The sequence below is a fragment of the Andrena cerasifolii genome, chromosome 16 (assembly GCF_050908995.1).
Source record: "Andrena cerasifolii isolate SP2316 chromosome 16, iyAndCera1_principal, whole genome shotgun sequence".
Lineage (NCBI taxonomy): Eukaryota > Metazoa > Arthropoda > Insecta > Hymenoptera > Andrenidae > Andrena > Andrena cerasifolii.
In genome coordinates, this window is record NC_135133.1 from 1634215 (window position 1) to 1648790 (window position 14576).

Here is a 14576-nt window from a genome sequence, read left to right on the forward strand (position 1 = left end):
CCTTCCCCTACTCGAAATCCAATTGAACATAAAATAAGTGATACCTTAAAGCTGATTAACGTCAAACAAATTTCTTACTGGTTACGTGATAACTGCAGAGCTGTGCATCTTCGTTTTTAGTTGCCAATGAATGTAAACAGTTGCAGAAGCAAGTTTGATCACATGAAATCCACTGTAAAAATAATAATTGAGTCGAACCTAATATAATAAAAATAGTCAAATGCATTAATAAGATGAAATACTAAGAAACCGTCCCAATGGAAAACTGCGAAATCGAAAATCAAGAGGGTGCAGCGCGAAGCAGTTGAAATATTTAAATTCATACAATTTCCGTGCGAAAATGCGCGTGAAAAAATTGGGTCACTGAATTTTTCAAGGGAACACTCGAAGTCAATATCCCAACGAATTTCGACTTTGCATTCCCGTGGAATTCAAACTCTCGTCGCCCAAGTAAATTTCAATTCATAAAGTTACCTGAAAGCTCCTCTTGCGAAGTAGAAATCGGGTGTTTCTTTTTTCGTACGAAGAAGTGAAGATACCCTCCCACGTCTTCTGCGCGGCCTGCAAGCAAGTTTTAACGCGCACCAAAGGGCTGAAGCGCGCAAATGGGAATCTTCATTTTCACACGCTTTTCACGAATGAAAAACTGAAAATCTTTTCATCATTATTTTCATCATTATATTTTTATATTATTCTGTTTATTATGTTAGGAATAAGTAGGGGAAGATGCTCGAACGAGGAGCTTCTTTCGTCTGATTTCTACGATTCAGGATACTTCCACTATCAGCTGCAAATTTTCAAACTGTTTTTAATTTTGCAAAAAGAGTCATAATTAAGATTTGTGCGTAGGTGGTCTATAAGTTGCCTGTAGATAGCGATGACATCAAGTTCGCAAGCAGTGCCGGCTCTTTTGCCATAATCGTAGGGAGAAAGTACCAAAACCGTTTCAGCTTCGAAATCAAGTAGGACCATCGCGAAAAGTGGTCTTAAACTTTGTGGTTTCGAGCTTCCGACCAAAAGAAACGAGTAGCAAAGTCGCCGAAGGAAACCTGTGTAGTGTAAGCAATACCTTTCGAAGCGTTTCAGAAAATATCGACGTGAAAGCCCGCCAAAACCATGCACAGCCCTGTAATTACCCCACGTTCTCCGCTCGCGCACGTCCATTCAAATGCGCATCGTCAGAAATAAGAATATTCCATGGTGTAATGGTGCGTGCCCTTAATATTCTCCAATATTCCTAATGGCAGTAACATAAGTCAGAAGTTTGCAAATCTACCATTTACCAAAATATATAATGTAATATCAAGAAAATTTCATCCTACAAATCAATCGTTGCTCTGAAGATTTGTCTCGTTATTTATTTTATTAACATAATCGGGAGGAAAACATATCGAATATCCTTGCAAAGAATTAAGTAAAATTTTGACAACATTATATGAGCCGTTTATTTTGAAAGTGGCCTAAGTCCATTTATCTTCAAATCGAGATATTTAAGGGTTTGCGTTTCAATGAGTTTAAAAATATACGTATAGGATACTAATGAGTCATACTGCTTAAGTGTATCTAAGGATGTTAAATTTATAGTTCCTATTAAAATAGTGGCAATTATTAAGTGAATAATATGCGTTTTCTTATCAAGAATGGAGTTAGGCCACTTCCAAAATTAACAACCAGATTCTTTATAAAATTTGAAGGTGCCCAAGTCCATTCAACATAATTTAAGATGCTTCAAATTGATTTTCTTAAAATCTCCCAAACCCCAAAACTTCTAAAAAATATTATTTCTTTCTTCTTCGTCGTAATTTTTTGTGCAAGCATTCCGACAACGGCAATCTTTGTTTTCGAAATTTTTTTCAGGTACAATATTTCCGGTTTGAGTACAATATCTTTTTCCTGAATTCCGTTTAATCTTTCGCACTTTTTGGATGTATGATTCATCAATCTCTTCTCCATTGTTAATCGTATCTTCATCCCCTGAAGACGAATATTGTTCTATAATTCTGTTTCGTTTTCGATTTTTTTTTAAATCATTAGTTACTATTTCTTCTTCACTATCTCAACTAAATAGTCTTGTTCTGTTCTTCCCCATGGGTGAAATAATTTCTAAAATTTAATATTAAATTTTAAGTTTTATATTTACATTATCAATAGTAAATATCTTGATTCAAGTATAAATGGAGTTAGGCCACTTTCAAACTACACGGTTCGATTATTGAACTAACTCTGAAAACTTATGTGTCAAGAATTATCGTATTTGCTCGGATTATAAGCAACCTGAAATGCTTTACTGCTAAATAACACGAAGTTGTACATGTAACCATGGTAACCGGAAAAAATTGAAAAATGGAGTTAGGCCATTTTCAAAATAAACGGCTCATATTTCTCTTACTTTGTTATCAATCCCAATTAAATAATTACTAAGACTCATTAAGTTTAGTTATTGCACGTGGTCTAAGAAAGAGTTGTAGGTGCGTTTGAAGCAGTGCTGACTGGTCAACGTGTTAAGCCACTGAATGTGTCTTTCGTCCCTAATTTCAGGGCCACGTTTGACTGCGAACTTCGCCTGATTTGTCCCACGCATGCCCTTCTATACAGAACTCCAAAAATTCGATCTTTACTACTGCGTAAGGTCTCAATAGGATCCTGCGCTGACGCGAGGAGTGCCCATTACTTGAGTGTTTCTCAAATACCTACCCAAAGCCCATCAAGCAAACGCCATCTTGCTACCAGTTTCCTTCGCTCGAAATATCGAAGTTTAGCACCATTTTTGAGAGGTGATCCGAACTGTACAGTTGCTGGAAGGGATACAGCGAGATCGTAAAGTTAGGAGAATCCCAAAGTCTACACTGTACAACCTTCATGGTTTGGAACAAGAAGTTTGGTCTTTTTTGTAGAGACAAGGTTTCCAGGCTCCTTTTAGCGAAACCTCAAAGCCTCAAAGCTGTAAACTTTGAGATTCTCCCAGCTTTAACCACCTCGCTATATCCTTTCTAAATAGGCCTTGTTTAGTACATCTCCACTATCGAGGTGACTCGTCTTCTAGCTCGTCGCATCCGGAAGTATCAGCGCGGAACAAATGATCGCTCTGCACTCAATTCGCATGAAATCGCACATGGTGCGCCAGGAACGAGTAGCTTCAATAGGGCATATAGTTTTCGATAACTCGCCTGTGTCTATCTGACGTTCAGTCATCAATCTTCACGCCATTGTAATTTCCGCGTACAGAAAGCCCGGTCTCGAAGTGGAAGGGAACGTATTCTGGCGATGCACGCGACTAAAGGAGGCGGCGTTTTTGCAAGGAATTGCGGCGTATTCTCACGCGAAGCGGAAGGATCATTCGGTCTACAACGGCTAGCTCGCGGAGGAAGCTCCACCGACAGGCTGAGGGTCGTTTGATTTGCAACTTTGCAGTGGCAGAGAATAGTTACTTGCGTGACGCTAGGGGATGCAGGGAGGACCAACAAATTTTGGGGTAGAGGCAGCTTGTGGAAAATCATATTTCAATTGGCAGTCGACGTGTTCCGTTTAATAGTTACCTACTTGTACCCCCATAGTACCGACGCGTACATTTAAGGGGGTAGGTAACCCTCAACAGCCCCAAATCAGGCCCTTTTTTCAAACGCATATTCTAAAGTAATGAATGAATATAGAGTTAATTTTTGTTTTAATTTTTAAACGTCATTTTGTTGACTTTATTGCAGAAAAAGAAAATTTTAAATATATTTACAGGAAAAAAGTTATAAATGTGAGAGCGTGTGCGCGATGCACCGGCTGATTCTGAACACGATTACGGACAGGTTAATTACCTAAAACACAAAGTAATGGCATTTTTATAATCTGCGAGACAGTCCCCATCTTGTGTCGGAAGCAGAATTTTGATAAACAAATTAATACAAATTTTATATTGATGTATATGATTTTATCCTTTTTTTGTAGGAAAAATATTTTAATTTTTTTTTATGAATTTATATTGAAAATATGCTCCCGACACATTGTGGGGAATAGTTTTCTGCACCTCCCTGTCAATTTTCATTCAAATCGTTGGAGCGGTTTTCGAGGTTTTATGTTTACCGTTTTGGAAAACGTAGTTTCTGGGAAATCACGTTTAAAGTTGGACGTGCACTTTTGCCGTTATGCGATCTCATGTGCAGGCTCGTACATTTCTGGCTGTAATTCCTTAAATTTTTTAAATTTCGGGGCCCGGTTGCGCTTAAAATAGAAAAGATGTAAGTAACGGAACATGCAAAAATCCCAAAATTGAATTTTCGAAAATTTTGAGGGTTACCTACCCCCTTAAATTATTCATGCACTACCCCGCGTTATTTACACTACATAGGGGAGAGTAGGGTAAAATGGACCGCTTAACTTTGGAGGGTGATAACATAAAATCGGAAGGAAAAAAGACACGGGACTTCGACAGGAGTCTTAAGTGAACTTATTCTTATGATTTAAAATGTATTCATTTATGTAAAAAAACTATAAATATATGTTTTAGGCATAACTATTACGAATAAAATATAACAAAAATATATATTATACATATAAGAAAACAAATTTACCAGATAACGTAAAAATTACTGAAAATAATCAAATACACGTGGATTTTTACATGAATAATGAATATCAACACGTGCATGGAGAATTTTTTAATTTTCAGTGCATTTTAATGAAATGAAATTGTTTAACTTAAAAAATTTTTTTGTACATTTTTTATTATTTACTTTTTAGTGTCTAAGTTTTGATTTGTGGTTATATGCTGATTTCATATCGATTGAATTGATCTGATTTGTGGTTACAGGCTGATTTCAATTCGTTTGGATTTGTGGTTATGGGTTATATTTATTGATGACTGAATCATTTTTCACCCCTCCCGGTTTTTTCCCATAATTTTGTATTGTCATCATAACTACGCGCGCCTGAAAAGTTTCACGACAATTGTATTGGTGGAAGTGGGTTAAATAGGTGTTCCGTTTTACCTCACATGCGGTAATTTAGTAAACATTTAATATTTACACTTAAGCGCGAGGTAAAGAACTGGGTAAAACGTCAAAATGTAGCGTAAGGACTGTGGGATAAATAAAATATATTTAATATAAACAGGAAAGATATATATATATAAGATTGAAAGAAACTAAAACTAATACAAGATAACCGACTACGACACAAACAACTCGATTTAACACAACGACTCAGTACATCTACACACTCTGCCGGTTGTTCCAACTCTGTCCTTTCCGCGGAAAACTCGCCTTTCCGAAAAAGGACGCTACATCCCCACCACGCACGCTTTTCAAGTCGCCCTCATGCCCAAATATGGACATCGCTCCGCCGCGCGCTTTCTCGCCCCGACAAACCCTTGCGCGCGTCGCTGGGCCCGGTGACGCGTTGGGTTTTCCCCAACGGGCCTGTCTCCTCCGAGGTTCTCAACGTCTCGCTGAACTTATTCCGATACTACAGGACTATAGAATCCAACGGTGCTCTTCCCGTTATAATTTTCTTAAATCCAAGTGAAGAAAAGTGGTCGAAACTACAACACAGTATCGAAACTTCGATACCGGAAATGTTTACAACACTGCTAATAGGCTAAGTAAGTATCTCCGGCGCGGAGCGCTCGCGCCTTCTCTCGGATTTTTTTTTCAATTTTGGGAGTATACGAACGGCAACTGTTTAAGATTCAAACGTGAAATATGCGTTTTGTAATTTATTGTTTAACGGGTTGTGCGTGGTTACAATAACATTAAAATACAGTAAAATAATGGTCTTAATAATAAAAGCTGGATTTCAAGCAGTAAATACCAGTGTATTGCGACAAAAAAGTTTGACAAAAGGCCTAAAATTATTACAAAGTTTTCACGTAAGTGAAGTTCGAGAGGAAATTGATGAAAATAAGAATCATCGTATAATTGGACACGTTTTAAGAGAAACACCCGGGGCGATTAGTACAAAAAATAATGTAAATATATATAAAGTTAAAGTTGAGGTAATTACGTACTGTTTAAAATTCCAAACTATTATAAATAAGTACACTGTAAACATTACATAGGGTTTTCCAATTTCAGTGCAACCAACCACGCAACATATACGACGTGCACGATTAGTATTTTTCACAAATAACGCAATGCGTTCTGCAGAATTCATGTTGGAATGTTACGTAGGTTATGCGCGTTGCCTGGCCGTCCAGTGAATTTGGTACAGAGTTTGTCCTTTAACTAATTTCAAACATTTAAAACTTCCGCTAATTTCACCCTCATTTCTTTCCCTACTATATTCAACCACATTCGATTAATCATCCCACTTTTCAAAAAAGTCACCGCGAGGCAGCGCTGTCCGCGGTACTTACCTAGCCTATAGAAAAGTAACGTGTGCACGGGTCCATGGTCTGTCACAAAATACTGTGAGGACCGTTTGGTCTCATGTCACGTGATACCAACTCATTCGCAGCTCTTATCTAAGAGAAACATTGATGTTCCGCTTTACCCACCCGTTCCGTTTTACCCTACTCTCCCCTACCACAAGTTTGGCAACTGCAACTTTTCATAATTGTCACTTGTCAATTTTAATGAAACGGGGCCCATATTTATATATCAGAATCCGAAACCACGCTTTTATCTATGCGTTTAACAACCTGAATATGTAGAACTTACGTCAAAGTTTGCGTCTGCATCTGATTCGAGAAATTTAAATGTGCATATAAAGCCTTATGCCACAACACAAGACAGCACACACTCGTTATAAGCTCGTTTCATCTATGCGATGTGTGTCCGAATTTTAATGTGATACTCTCACTTAAAAGTTAATAAAATTATTTTATCCTTATTGCACAAATTTCTATCAATTTATACCAAAATAGTAATATTTCAATGCCATTGAGCGACCTTTAAATTGTGGGAGTGCGAAGACTGTTCGATTGACAAAGTATCTTTGGGCCAGAGCGATTGGGATCGAGAGCGGATGTATATAGTAGAGTGTCGAATGCGTCAGGGGTGTGAGGTTCGAATGGTTTCGTCGAATGCACGTGGAGAAAACTCTGATGGGTAACCCGAGCATGTGTCAAGAGTGTGTGTTGTAAGTGTGAATCTCGGGGAGCGCAAGATAAGAATGGATGAAGTCAGTCCTGCAGAGTCCGTCAAACGAGAGGCATCGTCGCCTGAACCTGTTCTTTGTAACAGATAAGCTTTTTACTTTTCCACGAGTGTGCAGTTTACTCCTGCCCTGATCACCTAACATCCCTACAATATTTTAACAAAATTTTAGACGAAATTCTTTTAAACTATTTGGAAACTTCTGAGAGGGCCAGAAGAAAACTTTAAAAACTTTGATTTTTTACCTTACATATAAGGACCACCCTAACCTTCATGCACAAAATGTAGTGTCGGAACACACAGGCGCATTCGCTTAATTTTTACCACTTTGAGTGGCGTCGTGTTTTCACGCTTTGCGATTTGCATCCTGTGCAGAGTTTCGGCGTGCTTCCACGTCGATATTTTTTTACAGCAACGAAAGTATTGTCCTCGAGTCCCCGGATGTTTACTATGCAAGAATTTATATGGCGCCCCAGAATCAGGGCTCCTGAAAAGGCCTGTTGAATAAAAGTTAAAAAAAATCTCTTTTTGTGCTTGATTACAGGGGTGCCTCGCACAAAAAGCACAGAACACCACTGATCTGACTAATTTTTATAAACAATATACCTACTCCGGCTTCTCGAGAGAACCGCTTAATGAAGATAAAAAAATTCTCCTTTTGCATCTGACTTGCCCTTGGCATCAAGCGCCCCTGTATGCATTCCGGGCGCCACCGATCCTGCCTCCAGGAACAGAGTCCACATTCTTTAGCAGTGCGGCGTCGGGTCGCTTGCCATCTCCCAACTCTCTCTTTTCATTAAAACAAGCAATCCTTCAGCACCCGATAGCTGGGAGGCCCAACGTGGTCACAAGCCATCGCCTGTCACTAGGACTGTTTAGTCTCACGCACCCCCTTTCAAGGCCACATACAGCCTAAGTCCCAGTTATGAAGCCCTCGAAGGCAAAGCAGCACGAGGCTATCCATCCTCGATTCCATTTAAACCACTTGCAAAGGAGGGACCCTAAGTGGTCGTATTGGATTTTAACGGGCTTTTGTGAGATGATAGCATGCAGGTCCCTGATGATACATATATCCCCGTGTACCTCGTCGTCGACAGCGCGTAAAGGTCGGTTTATACAGCCACCGAGCCGGGCCGTCCGTGCCGTGCCGAGCCTCTTTGGTAAGCTTATGGAGGCGAGGAGCTGCCGAGCTCGGTGGGAACTCGGCGGCTCCTCGTTGCTCGCTGGGCCCAGGCTCAGTGGCCGCGCTCGTTGAGACGTTGGGCCGGACGGGCCGAGTCCGTGCCCTGTCGAAGTGCAACGTTGCTGGATTTTATGCTCCCAATACGTAGGGTAAATCCCGGAGACGCGGTCGACCTAATATAAAATGGCTATTAAAACTAATATAGATATTACTTCTGAACATGTAGGTTTGTTCTGATAAAATAAGTAATATCTATATTAGTTTTAATAGCCATTTTATATTAGATCGACCGTGTCTCCAGGATTTACCTCACCTGTTGGGGGCATAAAATCCAGCAACGTTGCACTTCGACATGGCACCGACTCGGCCCGTCCGGCCCGTCGACCCAACGACCGGCCCCCAAGCCCAGGCCCAGCGGGGAACGAGGAGCCGCCGAGTTTCCACCGACTCCTAAAAATCCGACTATTTTACAATTTTGTATTATAACACGCGACCTGTAAACGTGCCAATCCACGATGAGATTTTACATGAGACTTTCTATCATAAGACAAACATCTCAGCGACAACAAAATGTACATAATGGAGATAACAGAATCAATAATAATAATGGAAATTAAAATCTCATGTGAGACACGATATTTTTGTATTATCGTGGATTTGCACCTCAAGAGATAGAAACAAATTTCAGATAAGTTACTGCTTTTAATTAGAACTATCGTCTGGTAACTTGCAGTTCTTACAGCTCACGAGTTATAACACAAAATCGGAAAATAGCCGGATTTTCAGGGGTCAATTTCACCCACTTAGAGTGATTTTAGGCAGCAAAAAAATTGCGCGATAGATATTTATATATGCTCTACATATTCCCAGAGTTTCATAATTTTTTAAATTTCCGGGTTGGGCATCTTCCATTGTGATCCCGCATTTTGTTACAATACACTCATTGGTCCCTGGTAGGAAGACTGAGATATAACACAGATATAATGCACTCGCCTCTGAAATTATTCATGCTTACTGTAATAACACTTTATTACTTTTGGGCGAGACGATCACGGTAGGGTTGTTAATAAAACTGAAATTCCTTGGGTGTTAGTAAGTATATTCGTTCGAATTGCACTCGGTTGAGGTCTAGGACGTCCTGCATTACGAGTTCAGGAGTTATTTTGCACAACAGTGCAAAATAATTGCAGTTAATAATACATGCAACCATTTCAAAAGCATCGATGACCTTTGAAAGTCCTGGAAGATAATGTCAATCAAAAGATCTCTTTGTATCACCATATTTGCCCCCTTGAACAATACAAGTTTCCTCTTTAACATTTTCTCCTATCTGCAATCCTAGCAGAGATGTTTAGGTGTCCTATTTCCTGTGATTTCACTCTGTCTGTATAGATGTTATATAATACGCTAAATCTAATATACGTCAGGCCTCAGTTTGAATGTTAATATTAGGTTGCTGAATAAGTTCTGTCCAGGGTTCGAAAGAGTTCTGAAACTTCAATAGGACCTTTTTAAAACATGGACCGTGGAACTTTTTTAAAAATGTTCTCACATTATAAATTCCCATGAGAACCGATAAAGTCAAAGTCCTCGAAAATACAAATTATAATTTTTTTTTCGCCTTAATAAATAAAAAATGTTCCAGAAGGATTTCAACTTTCAAAATTTGAAAAAAGTTGTTTTTCAGTTTTTCATAATTTATTCGAAAACCGCTTTTGTTTGACATTTTTTTATGTAATCAATAACGTGGAGTATAATTATATAAAATCGACTTTATGAGCTGTTAAATAATTATTTAAATGTTCAAGGGCCCAGGGGCACCTTTTCTCCTTATCCGATCGAGGTCAAACTTAACACAGCCTTCTTTTATTATTTGGAGCTATACTGGGGAGTGACGCGAAGAAAATTCAAAAGTCGAAAATAAGAGCCACCCTAGTGCTCACAGTATAAACGAAGTGGCGGGCGAACCTTATACAGCAATCTAATACTTCAAATCTGTTTCACTGCATCTGCCCCCATTTTTCCCCTCTATAGCTATCTATTTTCTAACATTCACCACCAACAGAATGTAACAGTTACAATAAATATCACATTCACCCTTACCTTTCACAGAGTGTCGATCCAGTAATTCTTGAAAAAAATCCTATCGATACATAATGAGCATCATCGCACTGTTTAAAACTTTGAGCGGCGCAACCTTTTGAGGAATGTCCTTTCAAATCGGTAAGACCAATCCAAGCGATCGCTCCTACCGAGAAAGTTCTGCTTAACTCATTCCAACCTAACATTTAAGGGTACTCAAGAAATATTTCTGATGATTTTCAAAACACATCGACGTGAAAACCGTGAGCAAAGTATGTAAATCCCTTGGCGTGAGAACACGCCCACGCCAGTTGAAATGTTAAAGGACGAAAGGATCTACGGCTATTTAAAAGGAGCGGGCAGGTTTCGAGTAAATGAGACACATTAACGATCAGAGCAAAATCATATGTTTATTAAAAGTTGGATGGAAATTGGGGAGCAGCGGTTCGACGATAGACGATAGAGAGCGTCGGTCTCTCGATAGCGGTTCAACGATATGAAATTAAAAAAAGAATGTATCGCTGTAGGATGTAGCGCCAGAGTTTCTTCTCCTTTCTTCCTCCTACAGGTTGCGAACTATACGAGTGGCTCGCGTTACAATGATAGAGCCACGATCAAAGTTTCAGCGGCGGACGGTTTCTAGTCCTCGGTGTACTCGAAGGGCTCTGGTGGGTCTGCTTCCTTCTCCTCGTCGGGTTTCGGGCCGAAAGCTGCAACGGAATGGTAATAATCGAACGCAATAGGTCGATGACTCCACACGCGATGCAAGCGTGTTCGCTGACCGTGTCAGTCGTTGAAGCACAGCGAGAGAAAGGTATATAGCGAGGGCGTGAGAGCAGCAAGTAGAGAGGCAAGACGGTAGATCGCACCAGAATAACGGGGGGCAAATGCCCAGGGACGCATACGGCCCAGTGTTTAAACAATCAGGCGTCAATTTTGTGTTTCTATTGAGAGACACCTGACGTACTAATCCTCACAGCTACATGTAGCGTGGGGCAAAATTCGGAGAACATCAAGAAGAAGGTGATTCTACGCTTCAGAAAATTACCCAAGTATTTGTATGTTTGACTAAGAGTTTGGCAAAATGCAACGGTAAATACGGTACAAATTGTAGCTGCAATTAATCCTCATGCAGAAATAAATCCAAATTTTAGAACAGCTTTTTGTCGAACAAGGCTTTGCTTTCAAGATAATCAATCGATTTGAAATATAATATCAATTCTGAGTCAAGTTAAACTGTTATCCTACATACTTGTGACGAACGAGACCCTGCCAATGATTAAAGAAGAATATAAATAAGTAAACAATGATATGACGGCTGTTAATATTGATTCTCCCTCGAAGGGAACTACTCACCTTAGGACCTTTTCGCACAATATACCAAATACTTGGAGCACGGAGACTGAAACGGTGACCGTACGCCGCGTGCGGAATTTCCACCCACCCTACTTGCTACTCATACCTACTGCACGCACAGTACAAATATGTATATAGATTCTAAGAAGCAATATCGGCTTACCAGCCACTGGCTCCACGAGTTCCTCCTCCGTGTCCGATTGTATGTGCTTCACCATGACGATACCACCGATCTGTATGTCCTTGACGGGCACGTAATGGCTGCCCTCGACGAGCTGAATCACCTTCACCTGCTGTCGTAACACACGTGCAGGATTCTGGAGGACCTCGAAGTTCGGTTCAGCCTCCTTCTTTTCCTTCTCTCCTTTCTCGGTTTCGTCCTTGCCCTTCTTCTCCACCTTCTCCTTCACGTCTTTCACCTCCTTCGCGTCTTTTGCTTCCTTCGCCTCCTTTGCTTCCTTCGCTTCTTTCGCTTCCTTAGCCTCCTTAGCCTCCTTAGCCTCCTTCGCCTCCTTCGCTTCTTTCGCTTCCTTCGCCTCCTTGGCCTCCTTCGCCTCCTTCGCCTCTTTCATCTCCTTCTCCTTCTCCTTTTTCCTCTCCTCCTTCTCCTTCGCCAGAGACTCCACCGTCTCCTTCTCCTTCTTCTTCTCTTCCCTCTCCTTCGGCAGCGATTCTACAACCTCCTTCGTCTCGGGCGGGTCCTGTGATGAAAAATTAAGCGACGGAAATTAGAAGGAGGAAGCGCCAGCACGACCTTAGTCGTCGCGACGACGGCTAGGCGATCGATCATGGCGCCCAGAGGCGGCTGTCTCCGCGATTACGAGGTGTGAGAAACTGTGACAATCTAGACTGTACATTTCCAAGGTGCAACAGCGGTGACGAGAATAGCTGAGGATTCTTCAACCGAGAAATTTAAACTTCTATATTGACTATTAAATCTCCACGAGAGTTCAAAATAAGGAAACGAGTCCCCAACCACGACCTTATTCCGGCTAGTTTTAATTATGCATAATTCGAATTCTTTCCGATCCGTAGACCAATGAAGACGGATTCAAGCGTATCAGTCTCGTGACAGTTTAGCGCCATCAGTGTCAGTGGTCTTGTTGCGCCAGTAACTGGCACTGACAAGTCTGAACTGCTTCATTCCAAAATAGGAAGACGATATTATTTACTACTGACACTGAAGGCACTGCACTATCGCGGAACTGATACGTGCGAATCCGTCTTTAACGATCATGAAATCACTGGAAGGCGCTGAAACTAACCACTTCCATCTTCTCCTGGGAGTCGCGAGCGCGCCTCTCCGATTCACGTCGGCGCGCCCTCGCTGCGATGCTGAGGACAGCCGTTGTCACTTTCTCCCTTTCCTCGCGCTTCTTCTCCTCCAGGGGCGCCGGATAAGCGTAGACACTTGGACGGGCGTTGGAGCGGATCTCCAGCTTCGGCATTTTCAGCTGGGAGTTCAGGGCAATCAGGCAGGTCGGGGTGAAGGCGAGCGCCAAACAATGGGCCAGAGGGAACCAGTACCAGTATTGGGTGAACACCAGGGCACCGACCACCGCGAGCATGTTGGTGTGGCCTGTCCTCGATTGCAAGGACACTGTCACGTTACGGCCACCTGGAACAATTGTCATTGTCCTGTGCAAATGCGCAAGTGTGCAACAATCGACGCTGCTGGTCTAGGTCAGACTCTGCCGGTCGTTCTGATAATGAACTCACAAAGGACACTGTCGAGCTATTCGACGCCGATCAAATATGTTGCGAAGCACAAAAATCTAAGTCAGGCGTATTTCTTTATTTTCGCTCAATCTCAATTTTTAAGGGGTGAAATAAACCCTCAAAGTTCGAAAATTGGCATTTCCCGAATTAAGTTTTTTCTTCTGCAACGTAAGTAAATATATAACGTAAGTGAATCTATTTCATAATTATATATATATTTTTTCATAATTATATATATATATAATTATGTAATAGATTCACCTGATGAAGAAGAGTATAAACACATATATATATATATATATGCATACGTATATATGTATAAGGCATATTAACATTTACTTGTAACATTTGTGTTTCATAATTTCCTGAATGAAAGTAACAACGAATTCAAAATATTTACCACAGGTTGCGGTGAATTGCTATATAGGAGCTTAGAGAATTGATAATTTAGCAAATAAAACTTGCATAACAGGACAAGTGTAACTAGGTAATTGCTTCATTTCATGCACAAGAAAATACAAAAGTGTTTTCAGGTTCTTCTAGTCTCCCATTCCTCCGATTGCCATTTTTGCATTTGTTAACAAATATATTACTTTATAATATGTATCTCTTTTAAATGCACGTCATTTAATGGATATTTAGCGTTTATAGTAGCAGGAGATTTTATTCGGAAAATGCTGATTTTCGATGAAAATTCGGTTTCACCAGTTAAAATTGACATTTGGCAAAAATAAAAAAAATTGTGTCTCTTAGATCTTTATGCGCCACAGCATATTTTAATGAGAAAAAATCAGCGCCCGACACTTTCGTAGTGTCTTTTATTAGTGGTCGTGATGGAGGTTTTTCTTTGAATGCCCGAGGGTTAATGAATATCGACGGCTTTCAGAATGTTAGTAATAGCTAAGCACGTTTCAAGATCCTTTTGATAACGCCTTCAAAATAGGCAAGATCAATCGACTTGTAGAGAAACTGTAATTATTGCAGTCTCATAGAGGAAGTGAAAAACGAGTGCAAATGTGACAATGATTAAACTTAAGTGGGTATTCTGTTTCATCCTTATTTAACACAGATAATGATCCACCATCGAAGTAATTAGTACGCAGATTGGTATCGAGCAATCGTTGCTAACTACATAACAGCAGCTAGCGATGAAG

The 14576-nt window shown here is 40.4% G+C and overlaps 2 protein-coding genes across 2 annotated transcripts in view; one reads left to right on the forward strand and one right to left on the reverse strand.

The window, feature by feature from the left end:
- The window catches only part of 5-ht2b (5-hydroxytryptamine receptor 2B), a 308974-nt gene that overhangs the window by 242651 nt on the left and 51747 nt on the right, over positions 1 to 14576 (forward strand). The gene's annotated exons all lie outside the window — the stretch shown is intronic.
- The window catches only part of Rpn2 (Regulatory particle non-ATPase 2), a 225064-nt gene continuing 221226 nt past the window's right edge, over positions 10739 to 14576 (reverse strand). The window contains exons 12-14 of the mRNA XM_076829651.1: positions 12969 to 13321; positions 11867 to 12404; positions 10739 to 11057 (exon numbers count right to left, since the gene is read on the reverse strand). Coding sequence (XP_076685766.1) covers positions 10987 to 11057; positions 11867 to 12404; positions 12969 to 13321 — 962 coding nt within the window. The 3' untranslated portion in view covers positions 10739 to 10986. The remainder of the gene's footprint in view (positions 11058 to 11866; positions 12405 to 12968; positions 13322 to 14576) is intronic.